At 45.2% G+C, this 13,688-nt stretch overlaps 1 protein-coding gene across 2 annotated transcripts in view; it reads left to right on the top strand.

Annotated features, from left to right (window-relative positions):
* The window catches only part of ELAPOR1 (endosome-lysosome associated apoptosis and autophagy regulator 1), a 77,258-nt gene extending 68,662 nt beyond the window's left edge, over nt 1–8,596 (top strand). The window contains exons 14-22 of one of the 2 annotated variants that reach the window (XM_036916654.2): nt 134–397; nt 1,680–1,853; nt 3,828–4,008; nt 4,306–4,402; nt 4,893–4,994; nt 6,155–6,281; nt 6,359–6,537; nt 7,043–7,208; nt 8,318–8,596. In XM_036916654.2, the coding sequence (XP_036772549.2) occupies nt 134–397; nt 1,680–1,853; nt 3,828–4,008; nt 4,306–4,402; nt 4,893–4,994; nt 6,155–6,281; nt 6,359–6,537; nt 7,043–7,208; nt 8,318–8,386 (1,359 nt within the window). In that variant the 3' untranslated portion in view covers nt 8,387–8,596. Of the gene's footprint in view, nt 1–133; nt 398–1,679; nt 1,854–3,827; nt 4,009–4,305; nt 4,403–4,892; nt 4,995–6,154; nt 6,282–6,358; nt 6,538–7,042; nt 7,209–8,286 lie in introns of both variants that reach the window. The other variant, XM_036916655.2, reaches the window with a different exon arrangement.
* Nucleotides 8,597–13,688: the final 5,092 nt, after the last annotated feature.

The raw sequence follows: 13,688 nt of genomic DNA, 5'->3' as shown, positions 1-13,688 counted from the left end.
AGGATAATTCTAAGGTTTTCTCAACTATTAGAGGATAAAAAAGATTAAGCAGTAATTTACCATTTCCAGATAACTCAATTGCTGCCGGCGTCTAAGGCGTCTGCCCTCTCTTGTCTTGTTTCTTGGTTTTCAGGGCAGAAAGTACACCAATGATGTCGCCAAGATCTACTCCATTAATGTTACCAATGTCATGGACGGGGTGGCCTCCTTCTGCCGTCCCTGTGCCCTGGAAGCCTCTGACATGGGCTCCTCCTGCACCTCTTGTCCTGCTGGCTACTACATTGATCGGGATTCAGGGGCCTGTCACTCCTGCCCCCCTAACACAATCCTGAAAGCCCATCAGCCTTATGGCATCCAGGCCTGCATGCCCTGCGGTCCAGGGACCAAGAGCAACAAGGTGCCAGAGGCGGGTCTTGCATCCTAAGCTTGGCCTTCTGCATGGAGCACCTACAAGGGTGCCAGGCCCTGGGTGGGGTTCTTGCAGAGCTGATACCCATGCACTGCTTATGGCTTACTCCCAGGTTGGAGTCCTGGAGGACACCTATCCAGGCTGTGGCCGTGGATGGCAACTCCTTAGCTATAGCAATTGCTTTTCAGGGTCTAGGCTTCAGTCACGGACAAGTCTCATCTTCAAGAGATGGGTAAGGGCAATCAGTGACCGTCTGGTCCAGAGGGTTATTTGACATCTGTGCAGAGACCTCAAGGGAGGGAACAGTAGGACCTGTGGCTCAAATCCAGCCTACTTCAGTCCAGGCTATTATCATGGGAATTTGCCCCCACTTCTTTGGGAAGGCAGCCTACCTTTGCTAGGACATACAGTTAATTGACATCACTGTCTTTTATCCCAGTGGATTCTTCTAAAGTGGAAAAACTGTTCTTGCCCCCAGCACTTGTTGCATACTTTCTGAATCTAAGGAAGTACTATGACTAACAGCTCTTAGGTATTCATTAATGCTCTTGAGTGAACTCGTATTTTACTGATCACAACCACATGGACATATACCGTATACAGTCTGCAAACGTTGTTCAGGTTAGCTTTGCAGTAAGTGCAACAATTCCACAGAGCCCCGGCAACCTCTTTTGTGCTCCCTGGACTTTGGCCACAAGCTTCCTCCCCTGTGGGGCTCCCTCTGCTGCTATGGGAGGGGATGACAGTTGTGTCAGGCTGCTGCTGAACAGGGACCCTAAAATGGAGCAAGAAAGGGGGTTATGGGAAATAAAGCCCCTTTTGCAGTCCCATTTCCTAGTGAGCACCTAGGAAAGAGGAAACAGGGTTCAGAGAGTTTTAAATTGGAGGGGAAGGGGCAAGGCTTGTGGTTTCTCTTCTGCCATCCTCTCAGGTAGCACCTCATTCTCTTCTGCGTGAAAAAGAGAAAAGCTATCTTGCATCTTGAGAGAGTTCTGTAATCTAAAAAACAGGGACAAGGCTATCGCATCTGACTGAACTGCTTACTGTGAAATATTAGGTTTGGGTTTGTACATCTATGTGTGCTAATGACTGAACAGTGAGATGTACATAAATACCACCAGCCCCTGTGGCCCTTCTTTTAATGCCCACTGCCCATCCCCTCCTCTTTGACCCAGTGGGCTAGCCCAGCTGGGCAGAATAAATGCCACCCTCTGCTGGTCTCCCCAAGGCCCCGACCCAGCAGTGGGCCTGACGGACCCTCTCCCCTCAGATCCACTCCCTGTGCTACAACGACTGCACCTTCTCCATCAGCACTCCTGGCAGGACGTCAGACTACAACTTCTTGGCCTTGGAAAACACCATCTCTCTGGCTGGAGGGCCAAGCTTCACTTCCAAAGGCCTGAAATATTTCCATCACTTTATCCTCAGTCTCTGTGGAAACCAGGTAATGTGCAAGTGCTAACAGTGTGACACTGGAAGGGGACACCAGGAGATCAGAGGCCAGAGAGAGATAGAGATGCAGGAGAAAAGCTAGAAAACCTTCAGGCAGCTGGGGATTGAGGCGATTCGAAGGTTTTAAAATGATTATTATTCTCCCTGAGGGCTTTTTCCTCTAAAATAAAATCATTTGGTTTATATTTATTTAGGAAAAAAAGTGTTAAAAATAGGGTATTCACTTACTCCTACCTGAGCTTTATTCCTTCAAAATAAGTACATAAAGACTGTGCAGGAGGAAGATTTTTTTTCCCCCTTTAAAAAGCAGTCTTCACTAATCATGGTACTTTGTCATTTGTTTTCTAGAGGCTGGATAAAATTGTTCTTAGTTCATCTACAAGTATCGTTGCTGACAGTATGTAAGAAAGTAATGTGAAAGGCTTTCTAAGATAAGGAAAGAATGTCACCTTCAGCCCTTCATTCTGCTGCAAATATTTTCGATCCAAAATTCAAAGGCAGAAATGTAAAGGGTAATCATACCACTGCAGCATGGACTAAATTACAAACAAGCAGTTGGAAAGTTAGTTTCAAAGGTCACAAGATAAAGAGGATCCTGAGCATTTAATCTATGACTCTGTGTGGTAGGAAGGCCTTTACACCACACAGCTTCTGCCCATCTCCTATAACAGGCAGAAAAGTTGATGTGTGCTTATATAAAGTACATGGCAAGAAATAAACTGATCAATGGTATATGTCAATTATACCTTACTTTTAAAAAGGAATAAACTAATCTATGAAAGATTAGAGCTATAGTTGCCATCTTTGAAGAAGTTAAAATGAAGCTTCAGAAGTGACAGTTAATAACCCAGGAATTGAGACTAATTAAAGCAAGACCCATGTAGCAAAACTTTCATTCAGTGGGTTGGTAGAGAGATTATGTCTTTTTTTTTCTTTGCTCCTTTATTCTTTTCAGAAATGCTTACTATGTATTGTCACACTATAGACTGTCAGCTCAAAGAGAAAATAACTCTTTGTTTTATCATAATGTAAAGGTTTCTTTCTGTTTCATGTTCTTATTTTTTATGATCTAGAAAATAAACTAAGAGATGCTAGATTTAGCAATTTACACAGCTCCATTTGTAATGAAACGTACAATATTGAAAATCTTACATCCTACATGCTTAGTCCACTTGACTTTACAATATTGAACAAATGGTTTTTTATAAGCAAGCAAGTTATATATTGATATTCCATAAATATAACATCTTTGAAGGAACAATATTTCCTCTCTTACACAATCTCCAGGAAAAAGTCTCAGTTCCTACTGTTTTCCAGAGTTTAATACAGCAAGAGTCACTTAAGACTGGAGAAGAAAAAAACTTTCTTTTCTAGATGCATTTTTTTAATGAATCACATTCCAATTGTTGCTAAGATGTTCTACGTCAAGGTAGGGAGACTACTAGTTATGGGGACTGTTTTAACTCTTGGCATTCTGTGTGGAAAGTGCTTCCAGGATAAGCACGGTGGAATCATAGCACAAAGGGAGACACAGAGAGGGAATGTGAGCCAGGCTAGACAGTCAGAAAATTCCATGGGATCAGTTATATGTTTCAGTATCTGTCTAGAAGACTGAGTAGGATAAGGCAGACCCTTCAGTGGGGTGCTGGTAGAGTAGATCTCCAAATCAGTCACCACCATCACAGCACGGCTCGTGGGGGCGTCCATGTGACTGACTCCAAGGAAACAAAAAGACTGGGGACCGCTGGACCAGAGTTCCAGGAATAGGACACCTAGGCCCCATTTTTAGCTTAAAAAATATATATCTGTCTTTTAATTAGGTCTGGGATGAGTCATTCCACTGCAATACACCATTGGAAGGTTGAAATTTTAGATGTGAGAAAACTGTTTCCTTCTCCCTTTTGGGAGTTCTGTGTGTGACCAGTCACTGCTTCCCACTTGTCCCTCCCCACATCCCCCAACCAAGGGTAAGAAGATGTCCGTGTGTACTGACAATGTCACTGACCTCCGGATCCCTGAGGGTGAGTCAGGTTTCTCCAAATCCATCACAGCCTATGTCTGCCAGGCTGTCATCATCCCCCCAGAGGTGACAGGCTACAAGGCCACAGTGTCCTCGCAGCCTGTCAGCCTGGCTGATCGACTTCTTGGTGAGTAAGCTGCTCCAGCCTGTTAGAACATGTACGTGTGTAGGAGAGAATGAGGCTGCCAGGCTCAGGGTAAAAGGCCCCAAAGAGGAACCCAACCTCCTGACTTTTGTTTTCTGTTCTGTCCTGGGGTGCCAGGTGCCCCAGAGCCTCCAACAAACCTTTGGTTCACCCTTTCATGAGCCACGCAGGGGTGTGAGGAGAGGAAGGAAGGTTGTGTGTGGACGGGTCCTGAAAGAATTAAAGTGGTTGCCAGCTAATGCTGCTAGTGAGGACTAATTAGGAGCTCTAATTTGGCAGGGGTGACAACAGATATAACTCTGGATGGAATCACCTCCCCCGCTGAACTTTTCCACCCGGAGTCTTTGGGAATACCGGATGTGATCTTCTTTTATAGGTGAAGATAAGCCAGGCAAATGCACGTGAAACCTCGGGCCCCTCCACAATTTCTGGTGCATCCCTCTCTCCAGCCACCTACTACTTATCAAGCCAGAACATGTCCCAGGTCTAGCAGATCCACCCAACAATGATAGCTAAAGGCTGGGAGTTCCCTAAACCTAGATTCTTGGGTATTCCTGGGGCAGGTCTGTGCTGACAGCAGGCAAAATATGAGATGGTCTGTGGCTGACTTCCCTTCCATCAGAGGAGATTCCAGTGTTATGCATAAGCTAACCTTTCCTAGACCAGTGCTCATTCCCCTTGACCAGGTCTCCTGATCCCCACTCTCTGGGGATAAACCAAGGCCTGTCCCTTCCTGGGTGTTAGGCTAGCTAGCACAGACCCTGACATTCTCAGCAAGGAAACTGTTCCATGTTGACTTGACTGAGTGACGCTCCTCTGGAACAGATGTGTGACTCATTCCCCCATGGGGCTGACTTTCCCTGCAGGTCCAGTGATGTGACCCAGTCCTGTAGTTCTGGGAGATCAACCACCATCCGGGTCAGATGCAGTCCACTGAAACCTGCCCCTGGAAGTCTGTCCCTGCCAAGGTAAAGGGATGTAACAAAGTCTTCCTGGACTCATTCCAAGAGCCAAAGATTACTGAAAAAGAGCAACAGGGAAAAACAGTCTGAGATCTGTCAGTGGGCTCTTGGGGACCCAGCCGTGGCTTCAAACCCTCAACCTTCAGATGTCCAGAATGGGGCAGAAGAAAGCGTCAAGCTACCCTCACATTCCCAAACCATTATGGGGACAGCTGCACAGCAAAGTGGCTAATAGCAGGGCTCAGAGCCAGATTTGATTTACCTCTCCCACTTTGTAGCTGTGTTATCATAGATACATTTCTTACCTTCTCTAGGCCTCTTTTCCCTTATCTATAAAATGAGGATAAAAATCCATTCTCTCAGGGTTGTTGTGAGGATTAAATGAGACAATGAAACTTGACGACTTCTTATGGTGTCTGGCATGTACTTGCTATTATTAGGGTGAGTAAAGGTTTAAGGAATCCTGGTAATCTCTCCACAACTAAAAGACCCACTTTCTGAGTTTAATAGCTGAGTGCACTAACTCAAGAATTCCCCAAACTAATTTGATTACAGTACCTCTCCCCACCACCTCCTTTTTTTTTCACATAACACCAGTTAACATCTTGAGGGGCACTAGTGTCTTGAGGAAAATGGTTTGGGAAATGCTGCTCCTAAACAACTCATCAGGGAGATGGGCAGCAAGACAGGCTAGTTTGACCCAGCAGTGGTGTCAAAAGTAAGATCACTGTTCTTGTTGTAAACATCAGAGTGAGGTACATAACAGATTTTTCATGACCTGAAGTCCATTCCTGAACCTCGACCCCAGGAAGCTGCAACAAAGCAATTTTTGCAAAATGTAGTATGTCCATGGGGAGAAAGGGAGTTTCTGAGAGGTTGGCTGGGCCGTGGTGCTGGAGCTCAGACACCATCCATTAGCTCTCATCCGATGTCAGCAGAAGCAAACAGGCAGAGGGTGGAGAGCCCCGTGGAGGCCAGGAAGACCTCTTATTAGGAAAATCTGAGAGCAAAAACCTGTGTTAAGGACCAATTGGAAGGATCCCAGTGGGGCTAATGGTTTGGCAAGGAGAGGATGGATCAGGCAAGCTACGAGATGATAGGACTCTAACCAGGTCTTCCACACCGTCCAGTGAGTGAGCATTCAAGTCTCCTTTCTGCTTTGCCAGCACGTGCTCTGATGGGACCTGTGATGGCTGTAACTTCCACTTCCTGTGGGAGAGCATGGCTGCTTGCCCACTCTGCTCTGCTGCTGACTACCACACTATCGTCAGCAGCTGTGTGGCTGGGATCCAGGTAGGTTTCTCTGCCTGGAGACTTACCAGGAGAGAAGGGAATGTGACATCTGAATTCCTTGTTTTTCTCTCCAACAGAAGACTACTTATGTGTGGCGAGAACCAAAGCTATGCTCGGGTGGCATCTCCCTGCCTGAGCAGAAAGTCACCATCTGCAAAACAATAGATTTCTGGCTGAAAGTGGGCATCTCTGCAGGCACCTGTACTGCCATCCTGCTCACTGTTTTGACCTGTTACTTTTGGAAAAAAAATCAAAAGTACATGATGGGCTATTGGAGTTTGGGGGTGGATAGGGGTGTATCATTGAGCCAGGAGAACATCTGAGACTGAATTTGTGGGGCTTTTCTCTGCCTTGAGCTACAGACCCTGTAACTCTGGCCAGTGACTGTTGAACCTTGGCTATCCTCACTCCTGAACAGGAATGGTGCCATGGAGTAGCCTATAAATGGCTGTTAGATCCTCAAACGTTAAGCAAAGAGTATGCTTAGTTTGCTATTATTAATATTAAAAATAATAACTTCATGGTTCCAATATTTCTATTAAGATTTGAGAACACAGAAACAGCCAGTCTTAAGGGAAAAAGACCCTTGAACTGGGAGCCAAGAGTCTTTAGCCATGTGCCCTGCCCTAACACCATTTTGCCATGCTTCAGTTTCCTTACTCATGGAATAGGAATATCTGCTTAGAGCCCAACCTCTCTCCCTCCTTTCTCCGTTGTTCCACTTCTTGGTGTCTTGTCTTTCCCATCCTCCTGTCCGATAGACTGGAGTACAAGTACTCCAAGCTGGTGATGAACGCTACCCTCAAAGACTGTGACCTGCCAGCAGCTGACAGCTGTGCCATCATGGAAGGCGAGGACGTGGAGGATGACCTCATCTTTACCAGCAAGAAGTCACTCTTTTGGAAGATCAAATCATTTACCTCCAAGGTAGGGAGCCTGGTCAATACACTGAGGTCGGCCTGGAGAGCTGGAGAAGACACTAGCCTTAAGACACTGGTCACTTCGGTTATTCAGTGACATGTGCTGAGGAACCACTACTCTGCTACTACTGTCCCCACCCTCCAGACTATACTGTCCCCACCGCCCTGAAAACCCTGGCTTCTGCAGTCCGTATTTCCACACCAAACTCTTTCTGTTGCCGCCTAAGGCTGCTCTTGACCAGACCCCTTCTCTCCCAACATGCACCCCAGTTGATGGACTGTTTGGGCCCTTTAACTTCCAGGAGTATTGAATCATCTGCATTGTAAGAATCATTTCCCTTCTTTTTGGAGGAGGGAGGAGGAAAGAAGCGATCTCTATGATCAACTTCCGATAGAAGCGAAGCTGTCCTCTGACCAGTGGAGGGTGCTGTCCCCCAACGTCTGGGCCCTGTCCTTTGAGGTCTGAGTCATAGCTAAGTCTAGGCTGTTCACTGCTGAGCAATTCCGATCTGGGAGAGTTGACTGTGTGGGTGGGTGAGCCCTTGAAGCTCATAAATGCAATACAGACAACACTGTCACTGGGCGTGGGGCCAGCAGAGAGCATCCAAGCAACTCCTCCGAGCTCCATTCCACCAGCACCCACACCTCAATGCCACCTGGAACCAGTTTACAGAACAGGTGAGGGTAGGGAGGCTGGCAAGAGGAGAGGAGAGGGTTGGAGGGATGGCGAGAGGAAAGGAAGGTGGGTAGGTGTTTAGACTGCTGAATCTTACTCCCTTTGTGCTGGCCTACTAGGGTGACTCCCTTGGCCTCTATAGAAATTCTTTTTTTTTTTTTTACCAGTGGAAGAATAATTCACCCTGGGACCCTTTGGTCTTTCTGGAACTTCTAGAATTCTGCAAAGATGAAGTACAGGGGATTTTAAAGATTTTTTCATATCCTCTAAGTGACTGAAAGGAGCAAGAAGAATAGAGGGTATCTTATGTCTGTTTCCACAAAGCCACTGAAACAGGCGTGCCATAGGGTTCCTTCTGTCACCTATGTTCCATTTCTCTCCTTTGCTCCCCAAACTTGGCCCTGTACAGCAGCCAGCTCCTGTCACCCTCTCTCTTTCAGAGGACTCCAGATGGATTTGACTCGGTGCCCCTGAAGACATCCTCGGGAGGCCCAGACATGGACCTGTGAGAGGCCCTGCCTGCCTCGCCTGGGCACATCACCTTGCAAGACTGTGGCGATTTGGGTGCCAGCTTCCTGCAACACCCACTGCTGGAAAAACCTCTTCATTGTGGCCTTATCAGAAGTTTGAATTTCAGAACTTTGTTTTTTTATAGATTACCCAAACCTTTCTTTCCGTTTGTCCCAAACCTGCCAAATACACCCACACTTTGTATATTACTCCCTTGCTTGTATCTTCTTTCCCAAAATGGTCTAGCTACGAGAGCCATAGCTTCACCTGTTCATAACTCTTATAGCTCTGAAATGAAAACATTTCTCTCTTCTTCAATATAGAAAGTGCTTCCTCTGTCCTCTTATTCAAGGGCAGAAGTGGCTGGGAGTTTTCCTGATCAAATGCCCTCAGCTCGTGAGCGCTTTAGGAGAGAGGCTGCATGAGGAAGGTGATGGGCCACCTTTGGGTGGCCTGCAGAACCAATTCAAACTGAGTGTAATGGTAGGCTGAGGACAAGGTGAGCAAGGCCTAGGGAAGAAAAGGCTTCCTAAGCACAAAATAGGCAGTAAGGAAAGTTTGGTTTGGGGTTTTGTGTTTTAAATTAAGTGTTTCATTCCTTTTTCTTGAGGTCTTGATAAATGTTCTTACTGGAGCCAAAGGAAAAATTTCGTTGAAAACATGCCCAAAGGCCTGGTGGATCTATTCTAGCCATTTCTTTAACCCTCCCACCATCTCCCTATGACATGGAAGGGAACCAGAGAAAGTCCAAACCTGCTATTCTAGCTTTATTTTCTACCTGCTTTTACCCACAGAGACATCAAATCAAAATTCCTCGTCTTTGGGTGCCCCAGTTGTGGTCTTGAATCACATCAGGGAACAGAGGTATCTTATTTTGAAAGAACACAGAGGCCAAGGTTTTCAGGGGGCCATACAAGGGGATGGACCTGAGGTGGCTGTGATGTCTGCTTCTAAGCTTAGCTCACCTGCTCAGTCACAAAATAAACACCTCCTAGGCTGGCCAAAAAAGGAATTGATTCACAGCCCAAACCCCAGCAGCAGAACCAGATCAGTCTTCAAGGAAGAAAGTCTAGAGGAGTTGAACAAGATGTTCAGCAGGGTGGGACACTTTGCACTTTGAAGCCCTTATCCTTCCTTCTTCCTATTCACATTTCCTTTGTGTGCTAAACCACTAAAAAGACTTCTGGTCCCTGTTTCTGACAGCATCCCTTTGAAAGGTAAGTAAAGTGAGTGTCCTCTTTCCTCCAGTTTTACACCAGGTATAACTGATGAACTTCAAGTAACCAGAATGGCAAAACCAGAGCAAGCTTTTAAATCCCCTTCTTCTTTCAACCACTGGCAATTCTCCCTCCTTCACTATCAGGCTAGCATGACCATCCCTCAGTCAAGGGCCCAGTTGCCCACGGTTTATGCCTGTTTCCTTTCTCTAGTGGCCATTTGGTGACTAGACAGTAGGTATAGAATGGAGATGGCATTTTTTTTTTTTTTTTTTTTTTTTTTATTGAAGGGTAGTTGACAACAGCATTGCATTACATTAGTTTCAGGTGTACAACACAGTGATTCAACATTTATATACATGATAATTCTAGGTACCAGGTATCACCATACCAAGTTGTTACAATATTTTGACTATATTCCTTATGCTATACATTACATCCCGGTTACTTATTTATTTTACAATTGGAAGTGTGTTTATATATATATATATATAAACATTTTTTTTGTGAGGGCATCTGGAGATGGCATTTCTAAGTGATTTGTCTGTCACAAAATGGTCAGTGGATCTGATTGGCCATTGCTGCCCTGAAGGTGGTCTTATAAAACAGGGCCCTGCTGTGACTTCAGTCATCAACAACATCACTGAAGGCAGGCAGGCCCTTTGGCTCAGTAAATCTAGAATAAATATTTACGTTGGGTATCCTCCTCTTGGGAAGTCAGGCTCTCAGGACCAGGTTGTGGCCATGCTGGGATTTTTCCCAACAGGGGCAGAGACCTAGCTCCTGAGCTCCAGTCTGAAGTTTTCTGTGGCCTCAACAGTATTCTGGGTACTTGCCTTCCCACTGAATGACCTTCTGTGACAAAGGCCACAGAAGGTTCTTAGACTGCTCTAGAAGCAGTTGGAAAAGGTACATACCCCATTACCTTCTTTGTTTGGACGTCTTGAGGGTCCCTAGAGCACCTGCAAACTTCCCTGGTTTAGTCATAATACCTTAAGGAGTCCCTTTTTACTATACCCTTAGTGCACTGATGGGTATGGATCATCCCTGTGTCCTACCAGAAACTCCTGAGTTATGCTATTAGGGCCACCTGTTGCTCCCCTAGCAACTTAGACACATATTATACATTTTTCAACAGTTCTATTGAGGTAGAGTTCACATACCACAGAATTCACTCATTTAAAATGTGCAATTCAGTGGATTTTAGTATGTTCACAGAATTGTGAATTCATCACCATAATCAGTTTTAGAGTAGACACATGTTAGTTTTTTATGGAAAAATATATTCGCTCTTAAACTAAGGCTATCATGGTTTATGCATACTACTGGGGGAGGGAGTGTGGGCTTAGGAGATAACATTTAAATTCCATTTGGTTGCCTAGAGTCCTAGTGACTCTCATCATACAGGCATCACTCATATTTGGCTGGGAATACAAATGAAGATTGTGGTGTATTCAAGGACCAGAGGATTTGTTATGCCAACAAACTTCTTTTCTTTTTTTTTTTTTAATTGTCTGATTCTACACTAAAGATAAGACTGACTATATTTATATAACAGAGGCTTTGTAACAGATTTTTCAGCTTTGTGAAACCAAATTTTTGTCTCAAGATTGGCTGGTTTTCCTTTTTATTCTGTATTCCAAGAGTTTGTAGTTTGTTAGGGGTTGGGTATTCCACATCACATGTTTTGTGTGTGAAATAAAAACATACCTTTCAAGTTGCTTTTCTTGAACATGGGTTGGGTGGATGGATGGGAGAGTGAGAAACGGCAAGTGTCCTTTAAGCTTAAATTGAAGATGAGCAGGATTCTGGAATCTCAGAGTGGCAGAGAAAACACCAAACTTTGGAGCAAAATGGACTTAGGCTAGCCTCTCACCACCTGTTGAGGAATCAGCCAACAAGGAGAGCCTGTTTCCACAGTAATAAAATGTATCTAATGTTGCCTTGCCTAGGAGATTGAGTGAGGAGTCAAAGAGAACACATAAAACACTTAGCATGCAGCTCCCTTCCCTTCCAGTTCACTCTTCTCTTGGGGGGCATCAAGGCTAGCCACATAACAATGTACCTACAAAGACAAGTAAAATTAGCTTCTTCAGATATTAGGTGCATTGTCACAGACTAGATGTGGATAAAATCCTAGAGGCGTCAGGGCCTGTCATTTCCAGGGTAGCTGGAATTTCCTGCTTTAGTACTTGCCTTCACTCTAGCTTAGAGCACTTAACCTCCAAAGGAAAGATTCCCTCAATTGGTCATTATGAGCCACATCTGTTCAGCCTGGTGGTACCTGGGTTGTAATTGTGATTAAATATTTTAAATATCCCCCCTACTTATGAAGTCCAGATTAGAGGCAGGTACTATGCCCCATTATAATAGATGGAGAAACTGCATCTCCAACAGATTTAGTAATGCGGCAACAGATCCCTAACAGCCTGCCTTGCCCAGCTCTCCCCACATTGCCTAGAGCTCTAACCACTCTGAACTTTTGACTGCCCCTCAGTCCTAAGGTCTTTCACACCTCCCTGCCTGGGCATAGGCCTCTGCCTTTGCCCATCCCCTTCCTTTCACCTGACACACCCTCACCCATCTTTCAAAGTCATCCCACAGTAAAACTCCCTGGCTTGCCCACTGGGGATACAATAGAAGAAACGATTACATGGGAGTACCACAGTTAACTTACATGAATTCAGCCTTAAACTGTGCTGTGTCCCAACACATCAAATGAGCAACAGCCATGACTAAGCTTGAAACTGTGGAAGGAAATGTATGAATGATTTTAAGGGTTTTCCAATCACTGAAAATGAAGTGAAACACACTGTGTCAGGTCACCAGGCAAAAAGATACTAATGGTTGGGTCTAAACCTTAGGCCTTAATCAGAGCAACAATGTCTATTGAAGAGACAGAGAAGCTGATGTAGGGTTGCATATATAAAACTTAATGGATAATTAAGAGCTGTTTCAAGGAGAATTTAGAACATTAACTAATTCCATTTTAGTGCTGAAGTTAACAATCCCACATAAAATAAATACAGTCCCCCTTATAATACAGTGTGGTAGGAGAACTGGCATCCCATTCTAATTCTAACACCCCCCTACCCAGCCCACCACATACTATTTTTAAATGGTTACTCCTTGGTTGCTCAAGTACAGCCAAGTTGACTTCTTTTGTTACTGTGTCTTTTTGATAGAAGGGAATGAGGAGCCTCAAGTTGGAGGTTGGGGTGATAAATGCTATTACTGATGATAAATGTAGCAGGGTGCTGAACCAATCTGGAGGAAGGGGTGAAGAGGAGGTATCAAAGAAGGCTTCCTGGAGGAAGGAAAATGAGCCAGTTTGGAGGAACAAGGGCGGGAAAGAGAGTTCCAGGTAGAAGCTTGTATAAAGGCTCAGAGACAAGAAAGGCCACAAGTAGCTGCGTATGAGGAATGTGAAGGGAGAATGCCTAGAAGGGAACATGTTAGAGATGCTGGTAGGAGGCAGGTCATGAAGGGCTTTGAAAGCTGTGTTTGAACATTCTCCTGAGGACTGTAGTATCCACTTAAGGCTTCTAGCAAGGAAGTGAGGGGACAGGGCTTGCTTGACAGAGAAATCCTAGACCAAATCCAAAACAAGGGAGCGCTAAAACAAGGCCCAGGAGAGCCCTCCCACATAAGCCAGCACTGCAGTGGCAAAAACAGGACGGCATCTCCGGCTGGATGCCCTGCCCTCTTGCTCCCTCCCTGCAGGAACTCGTTTCCCCTGGCTGCACACTAGCTGCCCAGGACCCCAAGGCAGTATCTCATCTAGGGCTCTGCTCTCTGAACCTGCAACAAGCTTCTAAGTCCTCAGCCTACTCCCAGCAACTCCCTCACCCAATGGGGATGTAATAAGCATCTGTCGAGTGTGCTGGCTCCCTTGGAAATAAAGATGCAAAAAAATGGTCTCTGCTATAAGAAAAAGTCATATTTTCTAGTCAAGTTCCTTAAGGTCTTATTTTTTGCTAAGGAATGCTAACAAAGTGACATGCCCAAACATCAGACTATCTTAGATTCTAACCAGTATTCAGGTTTCTGCTCCATTGCTTAACTTCCCTGGGCCTCCATCTTC

Source organism: Manis pentadactyla, chromosome 4, assembly GCF_030020395.1.
Source record: "Manis pentadactyla isolate mManPen7 chromosome 4, mManPen7.hap1, whole genome shotgun sequence".
NCBI lineage: Eukaryota > Metazoa > Chordata > Mammalia > Pholidota > Manidae > Manis > Manis pentadactyla.
Note: the sequence above shows the minus strand (reverse complement) of the source record. Positions and strands in the feature narration are given on the sequence as shown.